The following is a 15,073-nucleotide window of genomic DNA, read 5'->3' as shown; positions in this document are numbered from 1 at the left end:
TAAAATTTTTTCAATCTAGTAGAACGATAATGAACAATTTAAAACCATTTAAAAAAAAAGAGTTAACTAGCCTATTTTTACCTCCTTAAAATATGTTCTTTATAAGATTAGAATCATCAAGAAAGTTCAATCAAAAGCACCAATTTTTAGTATATAAAATGAATTGAGATTTATTATTTATTTATATAGAATCGCGTGAATTAATTTACAGTAGCGTGTGATCATTTGAGGCACCGTTCGAAGTATGAGGACCCGACGTACCCGCCGCGCATCGCTCTCTGGACGTGCTGTTCAAACAGTCGTCGGTTGCTCTGGAGCTCGTCTGCCGCTTCTTTGTTTAACGGGTCTTCGGGGTTTGGTTCCTGGAATTAATTAATACCTATTATAGGACTCAAAAGTGATTACAAATATAAGAAAACTAAAGTCGAACAAATTATGATTCACAACACTTGTCAGGACAACTTAAGAGTGTGCAATATGTAATTTGGTGGTTACAAATGGTTCTGGATCTCAGATTCTGGAAACGTTAGGAGCCTGATATTTGGGTAAATGATATTTCAAAGTGTTAGCTTCGTTATGACTATTCAAAATACACAATTTGTTAAACTTTTCTGGATAGTTTATTTTTTGAAAAATACATGTTTTGCTCACATTTTGCTTTCAATCTCAGGAAAAGCAAACTTATTTTCTTACATTTTTGTTTTGTATAGAAAAGTAGGTATATATCTTGAACATGGCCATTTTGTTTTTCGTTGTGTTGTTTAATTTACTTGCAATTAGGTAAAAATGGTTTTGGCGCTCATGTCAAAAAATTTGCGTCGCGCGTCAATCGCTCCGTGCTTTTCACTCACGTGAAAGTCATAATTCGGCGTCTCGCTTGCGCTTCGAATTTTATCCATATCGTACCGACGCGCTGTGCGCTCTTAATTAACAAATCAAACTGTAACCAAAATAAGACCCTAGAATGGCAGAGAATGACCTTGAGTGGAGTCACGCACTTGTGAACGATGTGTGTAGGGTTAAAGGATCCTTTGACTGTTAACAAACGCTCCCCTTTTCCACTCAAGTCACTCTCGCCGCCTATCCCAAGTAACCCATAAAGAATTACACAACAAGAGATGTGGACACCTCGAACGCCACGAGCGCACTGAAGCCGTCCGTAACGCAAGTCGTTGCTACGCGGTGATAACATACCATTGTTTTAGATATGCGATCAGTGACAGATTTGTAGTCCTGACCGCCCTATGGATTACTCGAATGCTATCTAAAATATTTCTGATAGACATCAAGAAATGCATAGGCACTAAAATGGCCAAGGTAGAGCCGTGGTATTCCTGGCATTATCACAGTTGGGATACAGTAGGTGCGACCACTTTTGGACCTATGAATTTCGTTTTTTAACTGAAAGATTTTCCTCTTTTGTTCTTTTTAGACCCGTCTCATAGGGTTATTTAACACTTTTCTGTTTCACAATCAGTCACACTAGCTTTCTTTGATACCTAACATGTGATGATTATTTCAGTTTAATTTTTTTTGAAGTAATAATATGAGATTTACATTCCTTCATTATAAAATTTTGATTAAATCTATACAGCCTGTCATTGAGGACATTGTTATGAATCTTTTGACACCTCATTCATTAAAATCGGTTCAGTGTTTTAGGCGCTACGATGGAACTTACGTGCATATATACACACATACATACATATATACATACATAAATTGCCAAGATTATTACCCTTCATTTTGGCTTTGCCGAAGTCAGGTAAAAAAAAAGTGACAAAATTTTAAATTATCGTAATAGGTGAAATTTAGTTATTTTTCATCTAGCCGCTCTAAGTATAGGCTAAGGCCTGGCCCTTAGGGTAAATCTGCCACTGTATGGGATCCTAATGTTCCATAATTTTAATTAATTGATTTTTTATGTTTTTTATTTCATCACCCAAGAATATTTATCCCCTATATCCCTTAGAAAATACCAAACCATATTCACCTTTTTTGTATTTACATTTACAAAACATATGCCCCAAAAATAAGGAGCTTTGACTGTATAATAAAAAAGATAATGATGAATACTAACCAAGAATAAATACTGCAATCCATAAACTATAGAGTTGACTGTGAGCACTGGTTTCCAGTCTTCCCGTAGTATATTTAGACAAACATTGCCTTCCAAGTCTATATTAGGGTGGTACACAGCCGTTTCACATTTGACTTTAGGTGGCTCGTGAGGATAGTTTGGACCTACCTAAAATATTACAAATTATTAATTTTTCTTTGTCAAATTTTAGGTTTTTGTAAAATAAAAAAGCAGTAATTGATCAGCAACTAAGTGTCGCGAAGCTGAAGTGGCAATAGGTGGGGCACATAGTTCGAAAAGGTTGTAAGATGCTGAAATGGCAGTCTCATAACAGAAAGCACATTGTTGGTTGACCCCCCACTGGGTGGACTGACGATATATAGGAGTCACAAGGATTTACAAGACAGACGTCCTGGATTTGATCCCTGGCTGGGCCAATTGAGGTTTTTTTTAATGGTCCAGGTCTGGCTGGTGGGAGACTTTGGCCGTGGTTAGTTACCACCCTACTGGCAAAGATGTACTGCCCATCAATTTAATTTTCCGGTATGATGTCGTGTAGAAACCATAAGGGGTGTGTATATTCATCTTCCTCCTAACAAAATAGCCCGCTTCAATGTTTGATTGCATCATGACTTACCATCAGGTCAGATTGTAGTCAAGGACTAACTTACAATAAAAAAAGCTGAACTGATTTTAAGGTGACTTTGAAGATTGAGATCATTGAGCAATTGGCTTTTTACCTAAAAAACCATGCTGTCTGTGGGAGTTGTAACAAACTGAATTTCACACCTACAAAATGGCTACACTATGGTGACATCCATCCAGTTGTTGAAAGATTTACAAACATGCAAAATATTTTGATTCCTTGGCAGTTGGGTTAAAACAGACTTGTTATTTTACCTGGTCATAATAGCACAGTGGAAGAGCTGTGATAGCCCAGTGAATATTACATCTGCCTGTGACTTGGAGGGAGTAGGTTCGAATTGGGTCCGGGGCATGCACTTCCAACTTTTTAGTTATGTGCATGTTAAGAAATTAAACATCACATGTGAAGACACCTACATTCCTGAGAATTTTCTTTATTATCCAGACGTGTGAAGTCTGGCAATCCGTTTATGGCCAGCGTAGAGGACTATTGGCCTAATTCCTCTCATTCTGAGAGGATACTGTTGCTCAAGAGTGAGCCGAATATGGGTTGCTAATGATGATGATGATTTTACTCGGTACAGCAGTATTGTATGATAGTATCATAATATCAAGTGGTTAAAGTAAGCTGTCACTTTCAATAAGTTTTAGTTTTCTTATAGAAATGTATTACAAAAAGGAGGCAAATATTTGCCACATTTTATTACTATTTTGATAATTCTAAATTAATGTTTTTGTATACTTAAGTTTAGTTATTTAGATATTCAACATTATACCTTAAAACTAAATACAAATCTTCCTCCTTTATAAAAACCTTCATCAGGGCATATGATCAGTTTAAAATTAAGTAAATCATCTGGATCTGGGAACTCTGTGCTACACGTTTTTGGAAGATTCAGTTCATTTAAATCTGGAAGAAGTAATATAAAATCTTTATACACAAATTCAAATACAAAAAAATCTGTTATTTTAACAAAATAGTTATCGTTTTTAAGAAAACTGTACAATGACTAACTTTTACGGATTGTAAGGGTTGATTTTTTGGTAATTTTTCATTTTCCATTACCTTTTGTAATCCGCAATTGTGCTGCTGATGCCTTTTTTTGTGAACCACCTGCTCTACCTGAACCTTCCTCATCTTTTTTTTGTTGTTTTAGGGAAAAAAGTTTAATCATTGTCCTAATTCGATAGAAGAAATTACAAATTGATTAGCGACAGACAGAAGATTTATTTTGATTTTGACCACAGATTATTAGATACAGAGACAGACAGGGCCCCAGAGTAATAGTATTTATTTGTCTTTTTTTAAATAACTCCCGACTGTGGGGTTGGGGATCAAACTTTTTGACTCGAGCCTAGGAGACAGACTCACCATTGCTTGAAGTCTTAGACTAAATATATAAGGACTAGTATCGCACCCAAATTCATGAACAAAATTTTCTGCCATTTTCTAAGGAAAACGAGCTTAGATTTCATACATATCTTATACTAAACTAGCAGTTTTTGTTCGTTTTTTACACCATATAACTACACAAAAAGATATTTTTACGGAGGTTTTTAACCGACGGACACGATGGTAAACTATGAAACATCGATTCTTTAGAGACAGTGTTTATAATCGCATAAGATCGTTGATCATATACTTTGACAGAAAAATAATGTCTTGCGGGGCAGGTCTTTATCTAATTAGTCTGAGCTTGAAGTTGTGCAGTTGCTCTTCGTGTTTTTGGCGTTTGATTTAATTTGACTGATTTGACATTTTTAATCTATGGTTTCAAATACGGTAAAATAATACGGCTTCGAAGTTTTCTATGTTTTAACTTTTATTTTAACTTGAATACTGAGAAACCTAATGTATAGCTATTGTGAGAGAACTAATAAATATTACACCGAAGGCAGAATAAATACCTATATTTGTATGTAGGTTTAAACCATAAAGGGAAAAGTGTAAAATGGCAAGTGAAGATGTGATAGAACTGGGTTCCTCAGAAGATGAAGCTGAGCCTGTTCCTATAAAGGTATTAAATTATTCTGATAATTTACTGGAATATGACTTAATATAAACTGAATAACCTACATGATATGTATTACTTCAATGAATAAGATGTTGTTAGTCTTTAAAATTTGTAGCGTTTTGGCGTAACATAAGCTGCTCTACTTAGGGTCTTCACAATAGAATGGCTCAGACAGACAGACAGAAATTTAGGCTGGAAACCTAGTCCAGCCTAAATTTCTGTCATTTAACCTGAATAGCTTGACATATACAAGCTTGGACATGAGCTTATAGTCCACAACTTTAGGTTTTTTACACAACAATAATACTACTCAAAAAGGTTCTTTTAAGCGACACTTTTCGTTTCGATTCACATACATTTTATTTTTAATAATAAGCTTTACGGCTCTGGGTTCTAGCCCTTTTGAGTCCGGATTCACATACAACAAATTAATTATCACGGACCAATTATAGAAAGACCTGCCCCGCAAGACGTTACCTCTCTGTCAAACAACCAACGATCTAACGCGTTATCGATTGTATCGATGTTTCATTGTTGTAATCGTTTTCGTCGTCTAAAAAGCTCCCTAATAATTCCGGTTTGTGTAGTAAGTAGTCAGTCAGTCAATGGCATGAAAAACGGTCAACAACTTCTAATTCACTAAAAGATGACGTGACGTTTAATTTGAAAATATTTCTATTTTATTTTTGTTATTCTTTACATGGTAGCCCTTGATTTCAGTCTCACTCAGTAACTGATGTTCAGTCAGTAACTGATGATGCAATCTAAGATCGAAGCGGGCTAACTTGTTAGGAGGAGGATGAAAATCCACACCCCTTTCAGTTTCTACACGACATCGTACCGGAACGCTAAATCGCTTGTCGGTACGCCTTCGCGGTCGAAGCCTTCTACCAGCCAGACCTGAACCAATTAAGAAAACCTCAATCGGCCCAGCCGGGAATCCAACCCAAGACCTCCGTCTTGTAAATCCACCGCGCATACCACTGCGCCACGGAGGTCGTCAAAAACATAATTATAATTAATAATAAATTAAAACAATATATAAAAGAAAAATCGATTCTATTCTTCTAACGAACGAACAAACGAACAGCAAAACAACAAAGATCCATTAATTGAATATTCTGTGTACAGATTATAATTATTATTTATTCTTGTTGAATTTTTTCGATGTGTGTGATTTACCTCGTCCACTCTAAAAACGACAGACAATTTTGTTGCTGCATTTGGGTGCGATGCATTTCCATGTCTAATTCCTCTATGTTAATTAAATAGAGTTTGCAGAAATACAACACAAACGACATAAAAAGAACCTTAAATACCCCAAGCAGACATGAGTCACAAACCATTTTGAAAAACAAAGATTGAGTTTTATGGGTATTAATATGCATTTATAAAATTAAATAAGAGCTTTAATTAATTTTATAAATCGTATTATCGTATTATCATATCAAAAGAAGAAAGAAGTTGTAATTCAAATGATGTTTTCTTTTATTATAATGTGAATAAAATATTTTCATTTATTGCAGAATTACCTTAAACTATGATTAATTTTTTGATTTTGTATTAAGTGAAAGAAGATTTGAGATTTGACAGTTCACACTTCACAGCACAGAACACTACTTTATTTTTTGTCTGTGACTAATACTCCTACTTCACAGTATTCGTTAACTAAATCCAGTTTGTTGTGCGTATTTTCTTCCCTTATAATTTTTGTTATTTCGTTTTGTTCTCGTTTCGTTGTTATTGTTTATTATTGTTATTTGTTGTTCGTTTACTGTTTTTAATTTTATTTAGTTTAGTACGAAATTAAATTAGCACTTTAAATCTTAATATTTTACAAATAGAGGTCTAAATTGAAAAGTAGTGTCTTAACAAACTCATCAAATTCTACATAAAAACGTATATCTATCAATTACCCACACTACGAGAAAACGAGTAAAAACTACTTGTCAAGTTTTTAATTTACGCCTATAATCGCGTACATAATTTTCATAGTCAAGCTACAGTTTTCTATTAGTAATTGAGTTACAGATAGAAGGACAGACGGACATGGGTATGGGTATCTTCAAGTCAAGAGTGAATAGGCATCTTCTAGGCAAGCGCGTTCTACCAAAGGCTGCCTCATAGCTTACAATCTAGCGTACAGCTAAGCGGTGCTTGCTTATACATAATAAAAAAACAAAACTATAAGGGTTCTTTATTGACCACGGAACCCTAAATATAAGTGAAACATTATCTGTTCGATAAATAACAGTTTATAGGAACATAAAATATAAAAAAAAATGTCTATCAAAGGAAGTTTTATTTCATGACAATATTCGTGAATAATGCTTTAGTAAAATGTTGAGCACCCCTGAATCATATGTTTTTGTTTATTTACATTGTTTAAAATACCTACCCGATCTGACTATAGATAAAAACATTTTATCTCTTCACACAACTTTTACATGTTACATGTGAGTATATAAATAAGCTGAAGTCTACAATCGTCTTCATAAAAACGAAAAGTGATCAAAAATAGGGACTTTAAGACCTACTGTCATATCTACCAGAAATTTAAAAAGTCATTAAAATTGTTGAATACACTAAGCCCTAAATAAAGTTGAGGGGTCAGCCATGTGTGCCAGGCCAAACAAAAACTTTTCTAAAACACCTAATTTTGCTAGAAGGGGTTTTACCAATATCATAAACAAGATAAAGGATAGTCTACGTCCTCTGTAGTCAATCTTTCGAGCAAGAAATTTAAAAGGCACTGCTTCAGCAATTGTGGTTATTCTTTGGACACTGATAGAGTCCCAGATCCGAAATACTGAAACTGAAAAGATTTTAGAAATTGTATTAGTGAGAGCTATTAGTCTAGCGTCTTTTCAATGAGTAAAAAACTGCTTTTCCAAATGCTGCTGATATAAGCTGTCTTAAGCAGATCTTATTAAATGAAAGAAAATGTTTTAAAAACAGATACACATTTTTTGTACACTATATAAGGCATCCGGGCCTGGAGGTGATTTCTTTATAAGTTGATGATGAGTAGTAAGTTGAGCTCACGAAAACTTTCCTAGAGGATTGTTAGGTCTACAGATATTTAGATCTGTGTATTGCATTTTGTGTCTTGGCAGTTCATATGTTATTTTTTTTAAAAAGAATATTTGCCATAAATCTTTTTAAATATGACCAATTTTCCCATTCCCCTCCAATTAGTCGGGAAAGACTGTATTAGGAGTGGGTGCGATAATAGACCAAAAAAACCCCCAAAAAAATGTTATTGCCATGTAGGGTTTATTCTTAACTGTCTTTCTTAGTAAGGCTATTTTCCCATCTTTTTAGGGTTAAATATAAAGTTCGTTTAATTGAGTACAGACAAAGAAAACTACTCTGTACTCTATTAGTGCTTTAGTATGCAGATTCTATATGCCTATGCCTACTCTTCTATACTACTATTCTACTATTCTATACTATGCCATTCTAATTCCCTTTATCTTTGTATTAGCAATCATCATTATCAGCCAATAATTACTTAACCCATGTTACTTATAGGAGAGGGAGTATAGAGCTTAGACCCACTACACATCTGTATCGGTACACTATTTGTACTAGTAGTTTAATTTAATATGTGACATGTTTACTTTCAGAGAAAATATAAGCCAAATGCTATGGTCTGTATACCATCGAAACTACCTGGTGTTACTATAAAACCTAAACCTATTGTAGTATCTAATGTTATTGGTAAAGTAAACCCTACTCAAAATAAAATGATATCAATACCAGTGAAGAAGAATATCAATACAAGGAAACCTAATAATAAAAGTGTTACAAATAATATTAAAATAGTAAGTGCTCCACATGTTCAAAATAAGTTATCAATAAACCCTTTAACTCTTGCTAAACATTTAAATAAACCACAGTTAGTTGTAAAAAAAGTGCCTCAAAACAAGAACATTGTGAACTTACAAAATAAAAAGGTATTGAGTAGCTTGCCTCCATCTGTTACTGTCACACCATTATTACATAATGCAGATGTTATAAATAGGACTGCACAGAAAGCTGGTGCATCTGGTATGCTTAAAAAACGTAGGATAATTGTTCCAAAAAGAAAACTGTCTGGAGAGTTGTTAACTGTTGAATTAGATGATGATGATACATCAGAAACTATAACTAGTCCTCATTGGTACTTGACGCCTGAAGATCAAATAAAAAAACAAAAATCTATAGAAAAAGAAAAAGCAACCAAGGAAGCAAGTATGGAAGTTGATAGTGTAAAACCTTCTATGGAAGAAATAAATAATAAGGAACCAGATACTCCAAAATATGTTGAAATCACCATAGAAGATAGTCCCCTGAAGCCTGTACATTCGCCACACCCAGATATAGGTAAAGAACTGCCTATTGTAATTGAAGATAGTCCTTTGAAACCTCACACTAAAGCTGCTAATGATAATGATAGTGATAGTGAAATAGGTGACTCTATTCAAGAAAAACAAAGTAAAAAGAAGCTAGATTATCCTAAAGAGTCAAATAAAGTCAATGACAAACGCCAAGTTGAAATTGAAATTGACTTCGAGAAGCCTGTTATTGTAAATGATGATAACAGTAAAACTATATCTCCTAAACTTATTGAAGAAACAGAAAAATCTCCTTTGTGTGTAACAGATGTTGAAAAAGTAAATGTTTCTGAAACTAAAGATATTGAACAAACCAAAGAAAATAGTTCAGAACATAGTGAATTCCATCCGACTTATCTGAAGTTTATAGACATGTGCTTCCAACTGGAAAATACTGATGATATGAAAAAAATTGTAGAAAAAAAAATCAAAGCTTATTACAGGCAATGCACCAAAGACTATGTAGAATCTGAAGAATTCATTGATATGGTTTCTAGTAAAATAGATTCAATGAAAGCTTCACCTGAAAAAATGTATTTATATATAAAAGATATTGTAGACGAATTGAATTTACAGAGGAAGATGAAAAAACCGTTAGTTTCAAATGTAGCCACTGTAGTCACTGAAAAAGGTAAGCCATGAAATAATTTGTTTGTTGTGTATGTTTTTATGTTTCATTAGCTGTTTTGTTTTTAATTTTTATCTTTCATTAGTCCTACTACTTATTTAAGTGTTACCTGGCACCTGGTCTACTTTGTAATAAATTTTTTTTTGCAAATTGAGGCACCACAATTTTCTTTATGACATTATTCCTATTGTTTTTAGAATCACCCAGTGCACAATCTCAGTACGACCATAAGAAAACGAGGCAGATTCGGAAATTGGAAAAAACAACTAAAAAGCTCCATAGGGCTATACAAAAACTTGAAGAATTAGAAGTAGACTTTGATGATGAAGAGGATTCCGTTTATTTGCTGACAGAAAGGTAATATAACAAAATAAAATTAAGTGCTCAATTTTGAAGTGATAATTTTTCTTATAGTGTGGGTTAAACTGCTTAGTTTTTTCTTTAGTAATGACTAGAGGATGCCTGCGACTTCATTTCAACGATACTCACCGTATTACTTACCAATTATCGTGAAAAAATTAAAAATAAATATGAAATATACATAAAATGACATGACATAAAACAATTCAATTCAATAGGAGTGAATTTTTAAATTTTTGCATCATTTTATATTTAATTGGTCCTTTATATACAGTTTTTTTAAATATCACGAAAACCATTCCCTTTAACCCATTCTGGATAGAATTCTGGTCAATTCTCGCAAAATGAGTGATTTTTCGAAGAATGTGTCAATTTATTGTATGAGTATATTGTTGAATATTTTCACAAACATGTTAACTAAAAATATTATTTTTTTGCAACATATTTGATATTTTCAATGCCATTTTTGTTATTTAAACAAATTTTTTAATGTACAGTCTTGGACGTCAGTGTGTCTGTATTTGCCAATCTTGTATGTGTTTCTTATTACATATGTAAAAATACGTTTCAGGTATAAAGAACGACTAGTCCGTGTTCACGCCAAGTTGTGCCAACTCACCAATACAAAAATGCCATCTGAACCTCGCATTTGCATAGAAGCAAGACCTGGACGACCAACGGGTCCCGCGAAAAAGCTAGAAAAATTAATTAATAGGAAAGTTCCTATAGGGACGCCATTACCTTTTCCTGACTTTCACGATGTATTGCGTTGTGTAAAAGACGCTAATGAAGAAAATAAATTGGGATGGACTGATATCGATGTAATGGAGGAAGGTAAAACAGTCTATTAAGTTTCCATAAAAATAATCTAACCATTGCACCTGAAATGCGTTTTTTTTGCTTTTGAATAAAGTGGTTCATTTGTCTTTCAGCTCGCGATTTATTTACTAGATGTGGTAAAAAACTTCAGAGACGTCGTCAAGAAAATGAATGGCGAATAGCAGCTTCAAGAATTACTGCGGAGGCGGATCCCGCTGAAGATAACCTTGATTTAAAAAAGAAATTAGAGGAAAACAAAAGTATAGCAGCTAGAAAAGAAACAGAACTGTTTAATAAGTAAGTTGAAAGACGTATTGTCAAAGTTTCGTTTAAGTTTTGGTTATGCCTACTTTAAACCTTTTAATTTTAATTTTAGATATGTGGAGCGACAAAATTCGTTAAAACTTGAAGCTGAAGAAATTGGTGATAAAGAAGCAGAAGAAACAGCATTAGAAAGTGAAGAAGATGATGACGTTGGAAATGATAATTCATTGGAAAACAAACAAAAGAGGAAGCAAAAACTTAAAAGTCTTCTAAAGGAAAAAAATAAGAAGGATGCTGTCAAAGAAAACGAAGCGAAGAAAGACTGTATGGAAACCGACCAAAATGAAAACAATCATCAAACTGAAAATGAAAAATCTGATGACAAAGCCTCAGTAAAAGCTGTTGATAATGTAGAAACAATACCAGAAACATCTAATGATGCAACAGTCGTCGAATCAAGAACACCTCATGAGACTGCAAATGTTCAAGATAAAGAAAATGAGAGTGTTGCTGGTAAATACAATAACAAGAATGAAAATAGTGACAGTGATACTTATAATGTTGAGTCTGATATAGACGAGTTACATCTATTGCAAAAATTACATTCAGGAAGTGAAGTTAACTCTTCATCATTTGAGAGTTCAGATTCCGATACACCGATAGCGATCTCCGATACACTAGACTCTGGAAGTGAGGTTGATAATTACAAATATTGTGATGTTATAAGTATTGAAAATTCCAGCTATTCTGAATCAGAGATTATTGATGGATCGTCTGATAATAATGAGGCAAATTCTTCAAATAAAGAGATAACTGCTGATATTGAAATGGAATATTCTTCAACTGGTGTAGAAGACACCAATAAAGAAGCACAAATAAAAGATAACACTACGATAAAAGAGACGGACGAGAATATTTTTATTAGCTTATCTGATGAGGAAGTCAAAGATAAATTAGAAAATGTAGAAATAGAGGAGACATGTATAAATTTTACAGATGACAATATATCTATTACTGAAAATATAGTCGTTGGGATTACAGTAGAAACATCAAATTTATCCAATAACGGTAGTAGTGTGCCCGAAATTAATAATCCAGTAGAGATAATCGCAGACAGTCCTAATTCCGAAGAAAGTGATATTACAGATAAGGTAGTCAAAGATGCTACGAGTGAAACTGTGAACATTAATGAATCAAATGATAAAATTGTGGCAACTAAAGATGTAGATGAATGTAATACACAAACTAAAATGATATCAATAGAAAAAGCAATTATTGAATCGTTAACCACAACTGAGACTAGTAATTGTGAAATTCATATGGAAATTTAACGTTAAAAACTAACATCTTACGTAATATAAATATTGCTTCAATATAAACTGATTAAATCAGAATTAACTACATTGTGTTAAAAGAAAGGACATGCCCCAATTTTGTATGGATGCTGGGCCTTTATTCCGAGTGTCAAGTAAGCAGAACAAATTATTTTTATCTTAAAAGAAAATAAAATATAGGGCTTAAAACCGAAAGTAAAAACATTTTTGGAACCCGCATTTTTTCTTAATCTATATCTATACTTATAATAAAACTGGTTTTAGATTTTACTTATAAAATAAAATTTGGTAACACCAAATGTCACCGAGGCACAGAGTACTACTAGCGCCATCTAGAGTCTATACTTATAATACGAATTTTGTGCATTGAAGATATTTTGAAAATCTATGCTAAGGTGCATTATATAATCGATACTGAAGCTTAAAATATTTTTTTTGTCTGTCTGTCCGTCTTTTTTTGTCATTCGGGCATCACGCTGAAACTACTGAATGAATTCAAATGAAACTTGGCACGGTTTATGACCATAATACGGAGAAGGTTATTTTCTAGAGAGACGAATATCTTAGCATTCCATTGATTCACCGTGCAGGTGCCGGGACCATCGCGTGGTAGAGAGTAGAACATCAAGCAAAGTCCAGGACTTGTGACTACTGGATGTGGGCTTAAGGAATTCCTTGACGATCGATCAACACCCTCCTTCTCTGCTCGTGTTGTTCTCCCTACCTATCCAAATTTGGTAAGATTCTACTAGGTAGAGCAGCTTTGGATACTCGTTCTAATATAGAACTTGCTGCACTTCTAGAGAGGCCAATATTAATTATTAATTAATTATAGTGGCCAAAATTAGGCCATATTAAAGGCCCATTTTGGGACATGTGCTTTGATTTCATTATAAGAAATGATCTTTGTAAAATATATATAATAAATAAGAGGAAATTTCATGTATTGCAGTATTTTAACACTATGAATTTGAAAGTACTTTGTTTTTTTTTAAATTGTGGAAAATTCATGGTATTAAATGCCCGACGAATCTCTACGTAATTACATGTTAATGTAAAAATTACATCCATATTAATGTAAGAACTTCTTTTCACTGCTAAATAGCTAAATCGTTTTTGATGAATTTTCAAAGAGATAAATGAAACTTAGGGTACTTTTAATCCCGGAAAAGTGCCTGGTTTCCACGGTTTTTTTGATTTCTAGTTTGTGTATAAAAGAAATATCATCACAATTTGTCTTTCTTTAATATCAATTTTGAGTTGTGTAAATAGTACCTATCCATAATAATCTCCCATTATCTATTTCTCCTCTCTTTTTATAAAAAAAACAAATTCACCCTCTTACTGCTAGACTTTTGAGTGTCCAAGGGGCAATATTAAGGTGCCCAATATTTGTTATTATGAATTTTGATTTTTAGTTAATTTTTAGATTGTTTGTTCCTTAAAAGAGCCACTGAAATCATAATCCGACAATGAATGAGGTCGACCTAAAAAATCCATGTAAATTTTCCATAATAATATTTTTCTTCATTTTCCAACCAATATTCTCATTCCCCTCCACCTAGTTGTGAATTAGTTTCGTGTAAACAACTATAGGCAATCATCGAATTAGATTTCAATCATAGAATATTATTATTATTATTATTATTATTACAGGGTCGCTGGAAACATAACGATTCCTTTATGGTGTGATAGTAGGGATCCTGTTTTTGTTATATTAATCATATGTTTTAGGGTGTTAGTTAAACAAACAATATCAAAAAACAACCATTGAACCTACTTTGAAGTAGCGTATACATTTGTCAAAAAAAAAAAAAATTAATGGGTACATTTTTGCCCGATCTACCCAACAACAGTTTGGTAGCCTATGATTTATGATTAGGCTTTAATTAATACGTCACTGGCACCGCCTTCAAAGTTATCAGAAGGTAACACTTACGATGTTATTTTTCGCTTTTTAGTTTGTTTTTTGTGATTTTGAAGTCTGTTGAATTTTTTTGTTAAAAAGATTTTTGCCTCATATAACCGAATGCAATTTGATAGCTAATGATCCCTGATCCCTTAAAGAGATCGCTATGGGTTTCCAGTGACCCTGTACCTATATAATTATAAGATCATTAAATTAAATTAAATTATTATTATTTGATTGTTCATTTAACTTATTTTGATATCGTATCAACAAAATAAGTAATAAACTAAAATATGTACTTTGTACTACAATTTATTCACTTCATCCTATTAAGTAATGCAAAAATACCTAAGCTATAAATATTGTAAATACCTATTTAGAGTTTTTTTAGAATAACAATAAATTATATGTTATTGTACTACAGTCTTAATGTGAAATTCATAGACGTTGCAGAGGAACCCCCAGGGGACCATTCACGCGTTGTGTGTCGAATTCTCAAACGCATAGAGTTAAAATTCGACACTCAGCGGGTGAACGATCTCCTGGGGGCGCCCCCACATTTCTATGAATTCCACTGTAAGATCCGAATTAGAAACGACCTTCACCCATCTGTTATATGGATGAAAAAGTGTTTTGTATC

General features: G+C 33.2%; 2 protein-coding genes across 3 annotated transcripts; one reads left to right on the top strand and one right to left on the bottom strand.

Annotated features, from left to right (window-relative positions):
- Window positions 1-143: 143 nt before the first annotated feature.
- Window positions 144-3,984, bottom strand: LOC112055742 (NEDD8-conjugating enzyme Ubc12). The gene is made up of 4 exons (XM_024095935.2): window positions 3,792-3,984; window positions 3,502-3,635; window positions 2,081-2,248; window positions 144-362 (listed from the first exon to the last, which is right to left on the bottom strand). The coding sequence occupies exons 1-4, from the start codon at window positions 3,898-3,900 to the stop codon at window positions 222-224; spliced, it is 552 nt and encodes a 183-aa protein (XP_023951703.1). The 5' UTR covers window positions 3,901-3,984; the 3' UTR covers window positions 144-221.
- A 500-nt stretch (window positions 3,985-4,484) lies between these two features.
- Window positions 4,485-14,433, top strand: LOC112055741 (daxx-like protein). Of its 2 annotated transcripts, XR_008252450.1 has the most exons (7): window positions 4,485-4,743; window positions 8,370-9,750; window positions 9,945-10,104; window positions 10,679-10,941; window positions 11,040-11,223; window positions 11,303-12,658; window positions 13,115-14,433. XR_008252450.1 is itself a non-coding variant. In XM_024095934.2 (6 exons), the coding sequence occupies exons 1-6, from the start codon at window positions 4,678-4,680 to the stop codon at window positions 12,519-12,521; spliced, it is 3,273 nt and encodes a 1,090-aa protein (XP_023951702.2). In that variant the 5' UTR covers window positions 4,485-4,677; the 3' UTR covers window positions 12,522-14,433. The 2 variants fall into 2 exon arrangements, 1 of the variants encoding a protein (XP_023951702.2); XM_024095934.2 differs by having other exon boundaries at window positions 11,303-14,433.
- Window positions 14,434-15,073: the final 640 nt, after the last annotated feature.

The sequence above is a fragment of the Bicyclus anynana genome, chromosome 4 (assembly GCF_947172395.1).
Source record: "Bicyclus anynana chromosome 4, ilBicAnyn1.1, whole genome shotgun sequence".
Classification (NCBI taxonomy): Eukaryota; Metazoa; Arthropoda; class Insecta; order Lepidoptera; family Nymphalidae; genus Bicyclus; species Bicyclus anynana.
This window is presented reverse-complemented; position numbering and strand designations above follow the sequence as displayed.